General features: G+C 45.7%; 3 protein-coding genes across 3 annotated transcripts in view; all 3 read left to right on the plus strand.

Moving 5' to 3' along the window:
• Positions 1–417: 417 nt before the first annotated feature.
• On the plus strand, positions 418–7,536 carry LOC126024107 (lysozyme C-like). The gene is made up of 7 exons (XM_049784561.1): positions 418–426; positions 2,271–2,322; positions 3,252–3,374; positions 4,014–4,083; positions 5,479–5,684; positions 5,883–5,961; positions 7,467–7,536. Exons 1-7 carry the CDS (start codon positions 418–420, stop codon positions 7,534–7,536), a joined length of 609 nt encoding a protein of 202 aa, XP_049640518.1.
• A 6,522-nt stretch (positions 7,537–14,058) lies between these two features.
• On the plus strand, positions 14,059–17,394 carry LOC126024108 (leucine-rich repeat-containing protein 37A2-like). The gene has a single exon (XM_049784562.1). It carries the CDS (start codon positions 14,059–14,061, stop codon positions 17,392–17,394), a length of 3,336 nt encoding a protein of 1,111 aa, XP_049640519.1.
• Positions 17,395–17,566: 172 nt separating this feature from the next.
• LOC126024109 (leucine-rich repeat-containing protein 37A3-like) overlaps positions 17,567–19,608 on the plus strand; it is a 37,319-nt gene continuing 35,277 nt past the window's right edge. The window contains exon 1 of the mRNA XM_049784563.1: positions 17,567–17,769. Within this exon, the coding sequence (XP_049640520.1) occupies positions 17,567–17,769 (203 nt within the window). The remainder of the gene's footprint in view (positions 17,770–19,608) is intronic.

Consider the following 19,608-nt stretch of genomic DNA (forward strand, 5'->3'; position numbering starts at 1 on the left):
CCTTGTGTGAGACTGGATCCCAGGGCAGGGAAGTAAATCCTGGGGCTCGACTACATACTTTGTTGAGAGTTAGCCAAGAAGAAGGCTCTTTTTCAGCTTTTTATTGTTATCATTGTTGTTTGTTTGGGTGGCCCTATCCAGTGGTGCTCAGGGGTTACTTCTGGCTCTGTACTCCTCTGGCCAACTCTGGGAACCATATAATACCAGAGATCAAACCCGGGTTAGGGGACCAGAAAGATAGCACGGAGGTAGGGTGTTTGCCTTGCATGCAGAAGGACGGTGGTTCGAATCCTGGCATCCCATATGATCCCCGAGCCTGCCAGGAGCGATTTCTGAGTGTAAACCCATGAATGCTGTTGGGTGTGACCCAAAAACCAAAACAAAAAGAAACAAAACAAACAAAAACCCGGGTTAGCCATGTGCAAGGTAAGTGACTTCCTGATGTACTATTACAGTAACACCTTTACTACTGCTTATAGCCGGAGCAAGGAAACTTTTCTCTACCAAGGGTCATTTGGATATTTAAAACCACATTCCTGGGTCATACAACACAGAGCAGGCAGCTGACAAAAAGTGTTTGTCCTATTCTCTACCTGAGCCAGACTATATTTCATGGGCTGTAAGTGGAATGTTCAGTCACTGTCCTGGAGAGTCAATCTCATAGGGAAGCACTGCAATAAGGCTGGACCCTCAGTCTTACTAACTTTTGGGCAAGAGAGAGCTAAGAAAGCTGAGCACATGCTTTGCTTGCGCAGGCAGCCTCGGGTGTGATCCTCAGAACAGCATGGTTCCTCAAATGCGGCCAGGAGCCCCAGCACAGACCTGAGAGTACCTGCTGAGCACTGCCAGATATGATCCAGATCCAAAATAGATGCAAGAAATTTATCTAATCAAACACCAAATTTGAGGGGTTAAACACATACGTGTGATTAAAAATAAAAGAGTATGGGGGCCGGAGAGATAGCATGGAAGTATGGCACTTGCCTTACATGCAGAAAGAGGGTGATTCTAATCCCGGAATCCCATATGGTCCCCCAAGCCTGCCAGGAGCGATTTCTGAGTGTAGAGCCAGGAGTAATGCCTGAGCGCTGCTGAGCCCTGCCAAGTGTGACCCCAAAACCAAATAAATAAATAAATAAATAAATAAATAAGAAAGGGGTCTCATCCAAACTAGTCTACAGCCTTCTCTACCTTTTCTTTCCTCTTCCTTCCTTTGACTGTCTTCTCTATTCCACTCCCATACTTCAAAATCTGTACATATGCTGCTGTATTCTGGTTTAACTTGCTATTATGAGAAATTTCAATTGAGCTCCTATATACCATATTCCTCTCATCACCAAAATAACTCTGTGGAGAGCTAACTCTATATTCAGACTTAACCTACTTAATGTTAACAGTGCAAGCTGCCTCTCACTGATTCCATGTTAGAGAACAAACCTTGGTGGATATTAGGCAGGCACATAAGCTGAACCACTTACAACAACTCCCACCGACACTGTCAACAGACACTGCCTAGTTCTAGGAACCTTCCACTCTGAACTGCATCCCTGTGCAGGCATGCACATTCACTCACTCTCTTGCACACTGGTTTGCTCACATTGCTTCTCTCCTCTGATCTGATGAGAGCTGTGGCAATACTGAACAGCTCACCTTCTGGGTCATTCTTTGCTGCTGCTTTGCACTTCACTCCTGGCAGCCATTCCATTCTTGGCTCTTGCCCCCAAAGTTTTGGGAGATGTCTTATTCAGGGACTCTACACAAGCATGCCGATCAACTCACAAACTGGGCTCTTCAGTATGCCATGTTGAGCTCTTTTAGAAATAAAATAGTGATTCTAAAGAATCCAAATGGCTGGTGCATGGCCTCTGGAATGGAGTGAGTAGCATCAGTATCCACTGACTTGAGGTGTCACCATACTCTAGATCTGCACCCAGAAATAGGGCTCTACCATACTCTTCATTTGTGACTTGTGATTTCCATTGTAAAGCACAGCTCACCCTCCTGAGGAAACAAGCACCTCTGAGAGGGCACAATGGCTATTCTGAGAGGCCATGGTAACCCACCTAGAAGGACATGGCCACCATCTTGAGAGGGACCAGTCAACATTCTGAAAAGACACTGATACTGCTGAGATGGCACAGATAACATCCTAAGAGGGCAAGTCACAATCCTGAGAGGGCACTGCTCCTCTAGGGACTCTTCTGGGAAGCAAATCTCCCCTGTCCCCTCCACACAGTTCCCCTCAAGGTGTACTCTTTCCTTCACTGCAGGACAGCCCCAGTACCACCCTTCTCCCCACCAGTGCCACTCCCACGTCGAAGGGTACCATCACTGCCCTTTCACCCATACTTGCTCATCAGTGGCAGATACTGAAGCTCTTTCCTTTCTTGGCAGACAGCAGTACACAGGGTGTCACCCACCCAGAGTTCAAGGGAGCAGCCCTTCTCTGGATATGGGAGAGAGATGCATGAGAAGGCATCCCACTCACTGGCCCCTGCATCCTGCTGGTGGCATCTGTACTAGGTGAACATGGTCCCTTCATCCACTATGAGGAGGGGCACTGCCACACTGTCACCGTGAGTTCCAAATAGTCCATGCTGCCCTCTGCCTTTAAAGGACCAGATGGGGGCCAGGAGAGATAGCTTGGAGGTAAGGCATTTGCCTTTCATGCAGAAGGTCGGTGGTTTGAATCCCGACATCCCATATGGTTCCCTGAGCCTGCCAGGAGTGATATCTGAGCGTAGAGCCAGGAGTAATCCCTGAGTGCTGCCGGGTGTGACCCAAAAACCAAAAATTAAATAATTAAATAAATAAACAAATAAAATAAAGGACCAGATGGAGGCAGCCCCACTCAGAGGCCACTGCCTTATCTATTTAACTAGCAGCATTTCAACCTACCCATGACAGTTCCATTCAGCCTTACTAGCACCCACAGGCCACAGGACAGCCCACCGGCTCCATTTTTGCACCTGGGACCCTGCAGGTTACACTGCTGTCCAACCTGGGTACACAGTTTCTCAGGACCATGGCTCACAGAATCCCCACAGGACTCAGAAAGTCTCCCCATGTGTGAACCCTATCTCCAAGTACCCACACTGGGTATGGTACAACCAGAATCATTAGAATGTGCTGCGAGGGGCTTCAGTTCTGCTGCTGTCATCCCCTGTGGCAGGGCAAGAGGAAGCTCAGGTGCTGCTCAGGCAGTTGGAATGTGTCTGGGCCCAAAAAGACATTCACTTCTTGTTTCTCAGATGCGAGGTTAGAAGCCTGTGTCTCTCAAGGGATCCCTGTGGGAATAAAAGCCTTTGCCTGCCCCTTCACAGGCTGGCCTCTCCTTCACCACTATCTGCTGCTCTCTGGCATGTATGATGCAGGTGTGTGACTCTCAGACCCAGGCTGTCCTCCCAGGGGAGGGACGTGGCACCACTTGGAATTCTGAGATTCTCAGGCAAAGGCACAGAAAGCATCATAAGGACACCAACTTTACTGCTGATCTCTTGTGGAATGGGGTTGAAGGCACAGCTTTCTTCTGGGGGGACCTTGATAGAGGGAACTTTCCCTTTAGGTCTAGAAGTGTCGAGGAGATTACTCAGGGATGGGAGCACTTTGCCTTGAAGGTAGGAGGCCTAATTTTGATTCCTAGGACCACATGGTCCCTTGAACATTAATGGAAGTAACCCCAGAGCATGGAGCCAAAGTCTGAAACCCAAACCAAGCCCCCCATACCCCAAAATAAGTGTCCTATTTCTTCTGGCAGCCCACCTGCAGAGGGTGCCATGCAGACTCAGAAGTTCTGGTTTCTGAAGTGCTAGTAGAGTTCCTATGTCCTCTCCCATGATCTCAGGATCTGGAGGGATGGCTGACACTATCAGCCCCATCAGCTGTTGGAAGTTGAGCCTGGCAAGAGGTAGTCTAGGGAAACAGATCTCTTCAGGGACATAAAAAAGGCCCAAAGACAGGCAGGGTACCTCTCCTGCTGACTCTAGTGTGGGGGTCTCTCTGTGCTCTTTCAGGTCCTTGGGAGGCTCCAGGCCTGGATGTGGATGACTGCTCCAGCTTGGTGCTAGGACACCACCTCCTCTGGTCAGGGCCATCTCCAGAGGGCCTGATGATGCTCAGGGAGACCAATGGGAGACCTTTGTCCCTCTGCCCAGCTATCACCTCTGCTGTCAAGCCTGATCACTGACTCCTGCTGATGTGACCAGCTAAGCCATGATGCTTTTTCCCTTTCTGCCAGCAGATATGAATTGTAAGATGACACCCAGCTATTAACCCAAGACAAAAGTTCCTTCATCTTCCTCTTTCCTTTCAACCTATCCTTTTGATATATAAGAACTCACCTAGATCATTCCACCCTCCTCCACTTTGTGGATTTTTGTACTGAGAGAATAAAGAAAAGTCAGTTTGACTTTGACGCACAGAGCAGAGACACATGAGGAGAAGCCACTGACTCAAATAACTCTCTGACTGGCTTGGTTTATTAATTCTTCACATCTATCCTACGTGCTTCTATTTTATGCTGCAGGATTGAAACACCTGGCCACAGGATCCTTAGAAGGGCTGGAGTGTGCTTTAGTAGTAGAGCACTTGCCTTCCAGGTCTGATACCCTGGGTTCCATTCTAGACATCTCAAACAAGAGAGTTTCTGAAATATTCACTGTATTCAGGATGCTTCCTTATGGTTTGTTGTAGTTAGTGTTAAATAGCAGAAATGTTTTGACCACAATGGGTGACAGATCTCAAGGAAGATGATCTATGGAAGATGTTTGAGTCTGTGCTCCGAGACCTGTGTGGGACAGGTCCAGGAGGAAACTGAGATATTGTGACATACATTGTTTTTATATTTTGATGTGGAGAATCTGGATTCATTTTCCAGCAATGTTCATTTAATATATTCAAATTACATACATGCATGTTGGGTGTTCAGTGGGCCAAAATATATACGTCTACCTCCTAGTTAGCTTTGTTCATCCACAGGCTTTGGTTCAAACGCTTCCCAAAAGTCTTGCAATTTCCCATTTCAACTAATAAAGGTGGGTAGCTGTGTTAATGAGCTGATTGGCTCCTTTTCACCCTGGACTTGCACATCAGTCTTTTCTCTGGCTTTGTGGTGGCTGCTGTATTTCAGGTTCTGATAGGGGACCACTGAGTTGAGAAAGTGCCAAGGAGGACTGGAAAGAAAGCACAGTGGTAGGGCATTGCCTTGCATGCAGCTGACCCAGGACTGATGGTGGTTTGATTCCTGACATCCCATATGGTCCCCCGAGCCTGTCAGAAGTGATTTCTGAGCGCAGAGCTAGGAGTAACCACTGAACACTGTTGGGTGTGACCCCAAAACAAAACAAAACAAAATAGAGGGAGAAAATGCCAAGGAACAGATGGACAGAAGGGTGTGTGGTTGCACAGATGGATGGGTGGGCAAATTGAAGGGTGAAAGCTAGTGAGATGAGACCATTCTTCACTTCCCTTTCTCCTCAGCTCTAATCTCCCTTCTCAAGGCCTCTCTCACCTCCCTCTTTCTCCATGTAAAGAGATATGCCTGGCTTCTGTGGAAAGTGACTTCAACATATCAAAAGTCAATGAAAATGTAGATGGCAGCTATGACTATGGCATCTTCCAGATCAACAGCCACCACTGGTGCCACATCAGCCACTCAGAAAACATTTGCCATATTGACTGCAAAGGTTTGACTAGGGCCCTGAGGAACAGTTGACGAAGACCAGGCTCTACTCAAAGAACTTCTCTTCCCCTCTTCTCCTCTGAGAAGCTGATCAGAATGGGTGGCGGGTAACAGGCCCCTCTGCTCAGTTGAGAGAGAGAGAGTCTCCATTGACTTTGACTGTCTTCTGTGTCCACACACTGAGCCTTTTTCTCCCTTTCAGACCTGCTCACGACTGATCTCATTGGAGCCATCAATTGTGCCAAAAAGATTTTGTCCAAAAGAGGAGGGATGAGGAACTGGTGAGGAGAATGTTCTAAGACTCAGTAAGATGGTAGAGCCACATGAAGGCTGTGGCACCAGAGGAAGGGGCAGTAGGCAAAAACTGCTTTCTAGGGTCTGGAAGGATGTCAGCCAGTGTCAGGGCTATCAGCTCTGTTTTTCAAGGCCTAGGATTTTCTGGTTCTTTCTCAGATATTGTGGAGCCAACCTGGGTTGCTTCAATAATTGACTTGCTGAGCTAGCAGAGGGAATGACTCTTGACAACATAAGATATCTCGGAGAACCCAAATAAAGGACTAGGGGTGAATCTCAGGAAGCAAATGGAAACATCTAGAAAATATCCCCAAGTTTGCTGTAAATCTGGCTCTACAGTGCCTCCTACATACTGGCTTTCTCTTCTCCCAGGGAATGGACCCCTCAAGTTCAGGCACTAATGTCTTATGCAGCCATATGAATGGCTCCATTCCAGGCCAAGGGTCTGGGACACAAAGTCTGCTGGTTCATCTCTTGGTTTCAGGATTAGAGGCATGGGAGCAATTACACAAATGTGTCTGGCCCTGATGCCCTCTCCTCACAGCTGGCAGCAACATTTTTAATAGAAAAAGAAATGCCTTGCTCACTAGAGGGGTTAACAGTCCCAAACAGCTCAACAATGATGGGTGTTGAGATGATTACTGAACTTCTCTGAGCTTCATGATGAACAGATAAGAAAATGCTTAGGACTGACCTTTTCCAGAGAGAATGGAGGGGGGAGGGCAGTGCCAACATTTTGCTTTGGTTTGGGTCACACCCAGTGGTGCTCCTGGCTCTACTCAAGGATCACTTCTTTGTTGTTGTTGTTGTTGTTGTTGTTCTTTTGGGGCCGCACCCAGTGGCACTCAGGGGTTACTCTTGGCTCTGCACTCAGAAATTGCTCCTGGCAGGCTCTGGGGCCCAGATAGGATGTCGGAAATCAAACCCGGGTCTATCCCAATTCGGCTGCATGCAAGACAAGTGCAATCTCTCCGGTCCGTCACTGATCACTTCTGGTGGGATCAAGGATCTAAGCTACATTGGCCAGTTGAAAGCAAGTGCCTTATACATTACTACCACTCTGACCCTTTACATTTTTCAGCCCAGGGGCCAGAGTGATAGTACAGTGATAGGGCATTTGCCTTGCATGCTGCTGACCCAGGACGGGTCCAGATTCGATTCCTAGCATCTCATATGGTCCCCTGAGCCTTCTTAGTGCAGAGCCAGGAGTAATCCCTGAGCACCTATGGATGTGGCCAAAAAACAAAACAACTAAACGAACAAGTCATTTATCAGCCCCGGCAACAAGAGAGAAAACTGAAAACGTAGAAACACCAAGCTAGGTGAGGGGAAGAGAAAAGGCCACACAGATAAAAGATATTGAAAGGAAGTGTCAGGGTCACAGGAGAGCAGAGTAGACATCCATGAAGGGGACCCCAGGACTAGCTGAAGGGGTGTTATGGGGCATTGGGTGAGAGGTGTGTAGAAACTGAAATCTGTTTTCTCTCCACAGGGCAAGGAGGAAGCTGCACTGTGAGGGCCGGCCACTCTCCTACTGGATAACAGGCTGTCGCCTGAAATGAAGCCCCGAGGGAAGCAGGCTTCTGTGGGGTTTTCCAGAACTCTCTCTTACATGGAAATTCATTTATTTCATCCTTTTGCCTTCACTACATACCATTTTTCTTCCCTTCCCCTCACAAGCCAACCTGAACCAGAGCCTCAGGACTAAGTGGGTTCTCTCCTAGGGCTACCCCTTGTTCCCATGCAAGTCCAGCCCCCCCTTATGACTATTATTTTTAAACCCAAGGGGACCACGATATTTTGATATTTTGGGGGATTAGTAAAGCATTCCTTGTGGGAAGAATGTGTTCACATTTCTCTGATTTAATCTGAGTCCTAATGTAACAGGAGTTTGAGATACTAGAAAGAAGATAATACCTATTGTCTAAGACATATGCATGATCAAGCAGAGACATGTGTGGATATTTTCAAAGGAATACTATGAGGGACAATGAAATCTATAATCACTGTCTTGAAACAATATCAGGCTTCGGGGACGGCGAGGTGGCACTAGAAGTAAGGTGTCTGCCTTGCAAGCTAGCCAAGAAAGGACCGAGGTTCGATCCCCCGGCATCTCATATGGTCCTCCCAAGCCAGGGGCAATTTCTGAGCGCTTAGCCAGGAGTAACCCCTGAGCATCAAATGGGTGTGGCCCGAAAAACCAAAAAAAAAAAAATATATATATATATATAAATAATATATATATCAGGCTTCAAAGCCAATTGCTTTTTTTGTTTGTTTGTTTTTTGGGTCATGCCTGGCAACCCTCAGGCTCTATGCTCAGAAATTGCACTGACTTTCTGCATGCAAGGCAAACACATTACCACCATGCTAACTCCTGGCCCCTAATTGCTTTTTTTTTTTTTCTTGGTTTTTGGGCCACACCCAGCGGTGCTCAGGGGTTACTCCTGGCTGTCTGCTCAGAAATAGCTCCTGGCAGGCACAGGGGACCATATGGGACACCGGGATTCGAACCAACCACCTTTGGTCCTGGATCTGCTGCTTGCAAGGCAAACGCCGCTGTGCTATCTCTCCGGGCCCAGAATCTAACTTTCTTAGAAGGTGCTGATATGGGGTAGAACTTGCTTAAGGATAATATAAGGACAATTTTCAGAAAGGATAGATGGATATGTGTCCTCGTAGCAGCCACCAGTCCTGATAAAACTGGATGTGCCTTGAACCATTCATGTTCCTACTTCTGAATTTTAACACTCCAGTTACAAAATGAGAAATGATTATAAATTGTTTTCAAATTTCTGTATTTCCAGCCCAGTAAAACCTCAACAACTATAAAAATAAGACCATAATAAAAGATCCCCCCCCCTTTTTTTTTAAAAAAATGTAAGCCCCACATAAGGGGATAAATGAAAACATTCTATCTGGGGACCGGAGAGATAGCATAGCAGTAGGGCTTACACGTAGCCAACCTGGGACGTTCAGGGCATCAATGTCCTATATGCCAGGTGTGGCCAAAAAAAAAAAACAAAAAACAAAAAACAATTCTATCTACCTCTCTTTATAAAACAATTCTTAGCATCAAAGTTATAGAACCAACATACTTGAATACTTGAATAATGGAATCAATTTTTGTCTCAAAAAAAGAACACTGATTTTTTTTTTTTTTTTTGCTTTTTGAACCACACCTGGCAGCACTCGGGTTACTCCTGACTCTGTACTCAGGAATCACACCTGGCAGTCACAGGGGACCATCTGAGATGCCGGGATTCGAACCACCGTCTGTCCTGAATCTGATGCGTGCCAGGCTAACGCCCTACCGCTGTCCTATCTCTCTGGCCCCAAGAACACTGATAATATTATCCTTTTCTCAGGGACTCGGGAAAATTTCACAGCTCAGATAAGGTGCTGTCCTGACACTTTTTTTTTTTTTTTTTTTTGGTTTTTGGGCCACACCCGTTTGATGCTCAGGGGTTACTCCTGGCTATGTGCTCAGAAATCGCCCCTGGCTTGGGGGGACCATATGGGACGCCGGGGGATCGAACTGCTGTCCTCCTACACTAGCAAGGCAGACACCTTACCTCTAGCGCCACCTTCCTGGCCCCGTCCTGACACATTTTAAGACAGATTGATCCCCTGCACCTCTTATGATCCCCTGAGCCCTGCCAGGATTGATCCCTGCAACTAAGCCAGAAGTAAGCCCATAGTATGTATCACTGAGTGTGGCGCCCCAAAGTTTTATCTGGCCCTGACATTTTAGGAGTAAATAAGGATCCTGCTTGCCTTCTCAGGCCGTTGCTCCACCAAATAGATCCAGGGAAGCCAAGAACAGCTTTCTTGGGGGCTCCACGACCTCCCATGTTGAAAGCCACCACTAGAATCAGTCACCGATGCCAGAACCGAAGAACTACGTGATTTAATTCCAGTATGTGAAGAGAAATTTCAGATTCTATACCCAACATGGCCAAAATTCAAAACAAGGAGCAGATTTTAGAAGTCCTTGGCATGTATAGTCAATCCTATCATCTTCAGGGAAAAAAATTAGAAAACTTTAAAACTGTATTTGAGGGAATTTCTAAAAATTTTCTGAATTCATAGCCTTTGGCTCTAAACCCTTATTTGAAATTTGGAGAGTTCTACGGGCCACCTGAGCTCTGTAGGAGAAATATTTTTTTGAACTCCCCTCAAACCGAATTATAGAGATTTGAGGCTTTTTATTTGATTGTGTTACAGCTTTTGAAAAGTTGTGTCTTTCAAATAAGATATGATTTCCGGAGCTCAGCATCTCATATATATCTTATGTAAAATATTTTGTGGAAGAACTTTTCTGTGAAACAGTGGCATAATGCCCCAAATTAGGAATTAATTTGCTAAAATAAGTTCCAAAACAAAATATGCACTACATAGGATGCTTAAAAGTGTTTATTTATGTGGTGGGGGATGGAGTGGAGCAAAATGTGTTTCATGTCATTGAAAACTAAGTTAGAACTAGATTTTTTTTATCTCAAAGTTGCAAAACTTGTTTCCAAAGCAGGGAAGGGAAAAACAGGGAAAGAAAAGGTGGTTGCATTCCGCATTTTGAAAATATATTTTTCCTTTGCAAAATAATTTTTATTTGTGGGGGAGGAAATGTCAGGTTAAATTTGGCAGTTCTCAGGAACTACCCATGGTTCTGTGTTATAATCACTTCTTGTAGTGCTCAGGAGACCAGATTATGCTGGAATCAAATTTAGACCTTTTGTATGCAAAGCATGTGCTCAATCTTTTGAACTCTATAGTCTGTAAAAATAATCATTTTTGAAAATTCAGTTTAAATAAAACCAATTAAGAAAACTTTAAACACCTAAACTTGAATCTTAACAAGTCTAATTTTTAGGCATGAGAGATAGCCCAATGGGCTGGATTACATAATTTGCATGCAGAAGGCCTGGGTTTGATACCTGCCATTTCATGACCTCCTGAGCACTGCCATGTTTTGGGGTATGGCCCCAGAACAAATCGATAAAATTCCATCTTACTATGTATGAAATGTGAGAAGGGATTTAGTACTAATGCCAAAGAGTTAAAAAAAAATCACCACCTAATATCTTCATCCCTAAATGAGGCCAATCATTAGAACCAAATCCATTTAACATCTTTACTCAACTGGACACTAGGATGAAGTCCCTTCTCATGGAATTTATATTTTAGAAGTGTGGGAGATAAAAAACAACAACAACACGTAAATAGGTTTTTGTTTGTTTGTTTGTTTGTTTGGGGGCCACAGCTAGTGGCGCCAAGGGGTTGCACCTGGCTCTGTACTTAGAACTATCACTGCAGGTAAGCTCGTGGATCTGTAGGGGAAGCCTGGGATCGAGTAGGGTCTTCCACATGCAGGACAAATGCCTAAGGTATTGCTCTGGCCCCATATCTAAAATAGTTTTATAATAAAAGATTGTGAAGGAATTCAAGTGGGTGCTAGTTAATGATATTTCAAGAATATTGGCTTCACCTGACTTTAAAATCCTACGTAGTTTCTCTACATGTAAAGGACAACCCTCTAGAAAGTGACTTGCTACTTTTTCTAATTTAAATGTTGGCCCAAAGGCGAGTGTAGAGGGAGTTTTCCCATGCCCATTTCAAGGGCTGGCTGTTTACTCTACTTAAGATGTTCTCCCAGAATACATCGTTCAGGTCTCCAAAGCCCTCCTCCAGAAAATTTTGGGTCTGTGACTCAGTGCTTGCCTCTAAGAGTGTGATGAGTTACCAATCAGAGATGCTAAGAGTTTCAAGGGAATGGCCAGCTTTTTGAACAGCCGTCAATGTGTGCCTCCCCCACACCCACTCCCACCCTAACTCGTGGTCGCTCATTTTGCAGGTCAGCTACGTTTCTTGGAAGCAGGATGGCCAAGGGGAGGAAGAATGCCTCTCGGATTTCAGTTATGAGGAAGAAGCATTAAGACTGCAACAAGTGGACTAGTACTGCTGAGTACCTCATGATGCCAGGCCCCGGTTCCCCAAGGACGCACCATTTCTTCACTCCCTGAACCCTAGTCTGCAGTTACAGCCGTTTTTGCTATGATGGGGAAAAAGTGTGCCTGAATTGAGATCTTTGGTGCTTTAGCAGGGAGAAAGAAAGTTTAGGTCCTGTTGTTTCTGGGGGAAGGATTCGGCAGGGCCAAGTTGATCTTAGCCGGACCCTAATAAACGTGCTGCGGCAGGAGAGGTGCGCAGTTGCTAATGCGCGGTTACCAAGTGCTAGTAGATGCCTGCGCGCGGTTACTAAGTGCTAATGGATGCCCGCAGTGGGGGGCTGCCATAAAGACTGGGCTCCCCTCAGGACACCGGCGCCCTATTGGCCTGAGTGGCAGCACCCTGGAGCCTCCATACTTCATGTCCTGGCTGCCACCTTGGGCCCTACGTCTCCTTCTCCGGTGGCAACCATTGTGGCTCCTGATCCTGTTAGCTCAGCCTCCGGGCTGGGCCCTGTATCCAATCATAGGGACCGACAACCCCACAGGGCCCTGGTCTTCTGGCTCCTCCTCTAATCTTCCACCTGATTCACCCCATGAGCTTTTACCCCGGGCTGAGCCGGGGGGCGTTCATTATCGGACCATCTCCACTCCAGCCCGGATGTTGGCCCCGCCCCGGCTACTTGACATACCCGCTCCGCCTCTGGAAGGGCCGAATTCAAAGCAAGGAAAGTTCCTATTTCCGCCTGCAAATCTCGTCGGCCTTCAAAGCGATGCTAAAGCTGTCAGAACACCCAGACACTCTACAAAGAGACCTCACCGTCCACAACAGATGCAGGATGATTACGTAGATTCCGGTATGGATATCTTTTATCCCGAGGGGAGTGAGCCTATGGGTGTAGTGGGACATTCAGAGCAACAGCCACAGATCACCCCTGAGATGGAATCTTTTTCACTCCAGCCTCAGCATTCAGAACCCTTTGAAGAGATAGGACCACTCCCCCTTGGGGGTCTGAGCGCTGGAATTTCAGCAAACACACAGCGGACCCCAGCTGCAATCCCAGGGTCTTCCGAGGAATCAAAACCTTTAGATCAGAGCCCAGATGAACTGTCAAATATCCCTGAAGAGTTTGATACTGCTTCAGACATGCCTGACTCCCTAGTTCAGCCTACCCTGGTTTCTGAGGGAAAGGACTTTTCATCCATGCCTCAGGAGCTGGTCACTCATAATTCAGAGCCCTCTCAGGATTTTGTACCTCAACCTGTACAGAACCGACATAAAAATGTACAGTCTCCAGACCAAAATGAAGCCCATCGTTCAAATCTATCTCTTGCCACCACTAAAACTGCCTCTCTGCAAATCACTATGACTACCGTGGTCATCAATGAGAGTGAAACTTCTAGTCAGCTGGGAAGACTAAATCTAACTCAGATTGCAGAAAGCCTTGAGAATGAGCAATCTTTAGCCCAGCAGGATGCCAATGTTCAGCCATTAGAGAACCCTAAGAAGGATGAATCTGCTATTCCGCAGGGGGCAGTGGCTCAAGCTCCAGAGATCCCCGAGGTCAATGAATCTTCAGTCCAGCAGGAATCCCTCGCTCAGCCTTCTGAGCCACCTGGGGAAGATGTTGCTCAGTCATTCCTACATCCTGAAGAAAATGTTCCACCTCCAAATCAGAATGAAGTGCCACCTTTAACTGTTGCCAGTATCACTGCTAAATCTACAGAGATGACCATGACCATGTTTTCAGAAGTGAGCAACGATGTTGACTCTTCTCTGATGCAGCAGGAGGTCCCGGGTCAACCTCTAGACTCATCAGGGGAGCCCGTTGCTCAACCATTTATACAGTCTGAAGAAAATGTTCCAAGTCACAATAAACCTCCAGGCTTAAACTTGCCCGATGTCACTGCTACACCTGTGAATGCAACAGTTCCCATAGTTCCAGATGTTAGTAACGTTGAATCTCCAGTTCAGCAGGAGGCCCAGGCTCAGCCTCCTGAGCCATCTGAGGAGTCAGTTGCTCAATCACTGCATCCTGAAGAAATGTTTCGTCTCCAAATCAGAATGAAGCTCCGTACTTCAACATGCCCATTGCCACTGCCAAGCCTGTGGAAGTGACAGTCACCATCTCTACTGAGATGAGTGATGAGATTCAAACTTCTCCAGTTCAGCAGGAGGCTCAGGTTCAACCTCCAGAGAAACCTGAGGAGGCACCAACACAGCCTATAGAGCCAAATGTGGAGGTTGTAGATCAATCATTAAGCCATCATGAAAATAGTCCCCCTCCAAGTAAGAATGAAGCTCAGCCTTTAAATTTGCCCAGTGTCACAGGTAAACCTATGGACGTGACAATTACGTTATCTGCAGAGATCAGTAATGAGACTGAACTTTCTTCAATGCAGCAGGAGGCACAGGCTCAACCTCCAGACTCATCTGTGGAGTCCCTTGCTCAACCATTTCTGCATCCCCAAGAAAATGTTCCATCTCCAAGTCAGAATGAAGTGCCGCACTTAAACATTCCCACTGTCATTGCTAAGCCTGAAGATGGAACAGTTTACATATCTCCAGAGATAACTATTGAGGTTGAACCTGTTCCAATCCAGGAGATAGCCCCAGCTCAGCCTCCACAATTGTCTTCTTCCATCTCTCAAGAGACCCCAGCTCAGTTGAAAAATGAAGCTCAGCTCTCAAACTTGCCCCATGTCACTAGTAAGCCCACGACTGTGGTAGTTACCACAACTCCAGAGGCCAATGATGAAATTGAATCCTCAGTCCAGGAGACTGAATCATCAGTCCAGCAGCAGGCCCAAAATGAAGCCCCAGAGATCTCTGATGTAACAGAATCTTCATCTATCCTGACAGAGGCCCAAAATAAAACACCAGGACTCCCTGGGTTCCCTGGCATGACTACATTTCCATCAGACCTGAATGAGTCTCACAAAGAAACCACTGAACATTCTGAGTTGGAAGAATCTTCATCAGTTCTGCAGGAGGCCCAGGATCAAAGTTCAGAAAATTCAGAATTACTTCCTATGTCCATGGATCAATCTACCCAATTTACAGATGACCATGATAATTACATCTTAACCACTCAAGAGGGTCCAGTAAGCCCTCATCTTCTAACTCAGTTCCCAACATTTTGGAATTCTGATTTCAAACATAAAAAATCAAAAAGTCATCCGTTGATACCTCAAATTACAAGGAAGCATCAAGCTCCTCATCATAAATCTGTGAAATTTGAACATACTAAGACAATTTCATCTTTTGTAACCCAGCAGGAAGCCATACTTAAGCTTCCTGCACATCCTAAGGTAGAAAATTCAACTCAGCAAAGTACACCCCCTAAGCTAAAGACCACTGAATCTACTGTAGTGACAGAATATACAGCCCAAAAGGAGAGACCCACCCAGACTCCAAAGAAACAGGAGACAACAGTTTCACCAGGTCCCCATCATGCTCAACATCCACACCCCAGTATTATGGTCAAACCTATAAATGTGGCTGTTACTGTGACTGTACACCCTGGCGCACAGGCAGGGCATTCTCCAATTCTAGACCAAACCACAACTCGTTCAGTCTCCCTTTCAAAAGTAAAACCTTTACCCCAGAATGAGGCCCCAGCTAAGCACCCTCAAATTCCCAAGGTCAGACTTTTATCACAACATAAGTCCTTAGCTCAGTATCCACATGAGATTAGACCTTTATCACAGCAGGGGACCTCAGACCAATCTCTGGGGTTTACAAGCAAAGTCAAACATCTACACCGACGAGAAACCATAGCTCAGCCTATAGTTTCCCCTTGGAAGATGGGACTTTTGGCTCTGCAAGACATTCCAGGTCAGTATTCATCCCCCCCAGCAATGGTGATACCTTCTGCAATCCAGCAGAGAGTGCCAACTGAACCTAAAGAACTTCAGTCTCCTGAAAAACATCAGGAGGGCCTACTTAAGCATCCAAAGCCTACAAGGGTGTCCCAAAATAAACAAGCAGATCCACCTTCAGATCCACCAGAATATCAGGAAATGACAGATTCATCTCTAGATTTGAGTGAAGCTCAGCTTTCAGTATCATCTAAAATCAAGATAGGGATGAAGGGTACTACTAAGATTAAACCTCCAATAAACAAGGAAGACTCCGTTCAGCAAGCAGTCAACTCTGAAAAAGTTGAATCTTCTCTGGGCCAACAAGAGGCCATACCTCAGACTCCAGATCCTCCGGAGGTGGAATCTTCCTCAGTTCAACAGGAGGCCCAAACTGGCCCATCAGCACCCTCTAAATTTAAAAAATCTGTTGCTGAGCAGGTCTTGAATCCACCTCTAAAGATTATTGCAAAGATAAGATTTGCAGCTCACACGGAGGCACCCCAGTATTCAACCTCTCAGGAAAATCCAAATGAGTCTCCTTTACCCAATGAAGAAAACACAACTCAGTCTATAGAGCACCCTGAGAAGATAGAAGCATCTCCTGCTCCCCAGGAGAACCAATCACAATCTCCAGCCTCCCAGGAGGTCCCAACTACATCTGGAATTCCTAATGAGACGATATCATCTCCAATGCAGGAGACCTCAGCTCAGTTCCCAGAGTCCTCTGAAAAGACAGAACTGTGTCTAACTTCCCAGGCGGTTCCAACTTCACTTCCAGACTGCTCTGAGAATACAGAAATAACTTCAGGCCAGCAGAATGCAACTACGAAGACTTCAAAGTCATTTACAGCCCAGAGTGAGGGGACGGCTATACCTTCAGGACAGAATCAAACTCAGCTTTCAGATTTGTGCAGTACCAGTCCAGTTACTTCTGGCCTGGAACCTATGCAAGAGACCCTCACAGAGCTTTCAGAGCTAACTACTGATATTGTGATGCAAGTTTCAGAGTGTACAGACTCAACAGTTCCAGCACCAACTCAGCATCCATCATCAGCCCAGGCCACTACTACAATAGCACAATCAACTGAGGGGGACCAATCTCTAACCCCAAAGAAGACGACCACGCCTACAGAGCACTCTGAGGTGCAGATTAAGGTTACCACGCAGGAGATCACAACTCAAGCTAGTGATCAAGACCAGTCTTCTGTAAATTATGCCAGAAGTGTAACTCTTGAAGAGGTGGTGGAAACTACAGCCTCAAACACTACTGAATCTGTTGACATGGCACTTTCCCTGCAGCCTCTGAGTCCTTATACAAACCTGAGTGAAGTCATATTTCCACTTATAGATGAGGGTGTTAATGCAACTGAAGGGCCCAATGCAGAGACTTTGGAGTCTTTGGTCACAACTCCAACCATGTCAGAGACTTCAGCTGAGGCTTCAAAGCCCCTAAAAGATGAAGTAACAGTACTGACAAGTAGCACTCTGACAAGCCCTCCTGAGGCAACGTCCGAAGAACAGGTTGAGCAAGGGCAGACTGATCTGGAGGTTACAGCTCCAACCACTGTCAGAGACTTCAACTCCGTATTCAAAGCCCCCAAAAGAAGATGAGGTAACAGTTCTGACAAGTAGCACTCTGACAAGCCCTTCTGAGGCAACGCCCGAAGAACAGGTTGAGCAACAGCAGACTGATTGGGGTAACCACACATCTGTACCTTCGGAAGTCACTCCACAACCAGAGTCATCTAGGACAGTTCATTCCTCTTCAGTTCACTCTTCAGTTATGCATCCTGTAAGAAATAACTCAGAAAAATCACACACTGTTTCACATGAGCAACTGCAACAGAATGTCTCCACGCACATCAAAATATGGAAGCGCTGTACCTGCACAGAGGAGACACTGTCATGTACTGGTTTCAGTCCAAAGAGGAGGCTCCACAGAGTGCCCTTGCCAGAGCCCAACAACCGAAACACCTTCACCATCCTGTAAGAATTTCCTTCTCTCTGTTCTCTACATTCTGCCTATGACACAGTGGCCTTTTCTTTAAGGTCTTCCTGTGCTTTCCTTTTCTCCCCTGCCCACATTCAATGGTTCTCTACTTTTATCTGTTGTTAGTAAAAGATATACTCGTTCTTAACTATTGCTTCCTCTTCTCTGGTCTTTTGCTGATAATTGCTCCTATTCCCTTACCTGTTTCATCTTACCCTCAACCCATTTTCCCCATCCCCACCCTCAACCCATTTTTTTTTTTTTTTGGTTTTTGGTTTTTGGGCCACACCCGGTGTTGCTCAGGGGTTACTCCTGGCTGTCTGCTCAGAAATAGCTCCTGGCAGGCACAGGGGACCATATGGGACACTGGAATTCAAACCAGCCACCTTGGTCCTGGATTGGCTGCTTGCAAGGCAAACGCCGCCGCTGTGCTATCTCTCCAGACCCGCTCAACCCATTTTTAACCACTTTATCCATCCAATTCTTTAAGCAGTGTTCTCCCCTTTAGCTCATTTTTTAAGTATATGCTTATCTTGTTTTCTTTATTTTATTTTTTAATTTTATTATTTAATTTAATTTTATTTAAGTTATATTTTGTTTTATTTTATAAATTTTATTTTATTTATATTTTTTATTTATTTTATTTTATTTTATGTCACACCTGGCAGTGCTCAAGGGTTACTCCTGGCTCTGTGCTCAGAAGTAGCTCCTGACAGGCTTGGGGGGCCATATGGGATGCTGAGATTTGAACCACATCCATCCTATGTGCAAGGCAAACACCCGATCACTGTGCTATCTCTCTAGTCCCAACTTATCTTTCATTAGTGGTGATACAACCATGTGGTCATGAACATAAATTCTGGAACCAGACTACCGAGTTGATCATTTGTTCGCCTTGTAATCTTGGGCAAGTTGTTTAGATCTGTAACTCAGCTCCTTTTTTTTTTTTTAATTAATTAATTTTGGTTTTGGTTTGGGGCCACACCTGGAGGTTCTTGGGTTACTCCTTGCTCTGCCCTCAATAATTACTCCTGGTAGGCTCAAGGGACCATATGGAATGCCGGTGACCAAACCCAGTTTTGGTCGTGTCGGCCCTCAGTTCTCTTCACTTTAAATAGGGATTATGATAAATTATTTTAGGATTATTATTTTAGGATAAGTTATTATCTTAGGATAAATTATCTTAGGATTGTTGTAATATGTGTACATTTTAATATTATAAAGTTAATACTCTCTAACAACTTTAATACCTTATAGGAATGGGGCCAAGATGATGGAGAAGAGTTGATTGTAAGACCTCTCCAGGTCAAATTGCAATAAAACTAGTAATACTATGACATCTATATAAATACCTATTATCAGTAACTAGCATATACATGAATGCTATTTGTTTCTTTTGTTTGTTTGTTTGTTTGTTTGGTTTTGGGCCACACACGGCGATGCTCAGGGGTTACTCCTGGCTGTCTGCTCAGAAATAGCTCCTGGCAGGCACGGGGGACCATATGGGACCCCGGGATTCGAACCAACCACCTTTGGTCCTGGATCGGCTGCTTGCAAGGCAAACACCGCTGTGCCATCTCTCCGGGTCCTCTTATTATTCTTAATGTCATGTCAGAATTTATTTTTGCACACTGGCTTCCTATATAAAGCTCTCATTTTCCACAACTAGCATTGTGGGGACCACATGACTATGACATTGTTTCTAGTACATGATGCGTCTGAGAAGGGATAATGCATCCAAAAAAATTGATATATAATCAAGTACTAAAAGAGACAGAATGGGGCCACAGAGTGAGACCTGAATGATAGCACAGCAGTACTGCATTTGCCTTGCA

The sequence above is a fragment of the Suncus etruscus genome, chromosome 12 (genome assembly GCF_024139225.1).
Source record: "Suncus etruscus isolate mSunEtr1 chromosome 12, mSunEtr1.pri.cur, whole genome shotgun sequence".
Classification (NCBI taxonomy): domain Eukaryota; kingdom Metazoa; phylum Chordata; class Mammalia; order Eulipotyphla; family Soricidae; genus Suncus; species Suncus etruscus.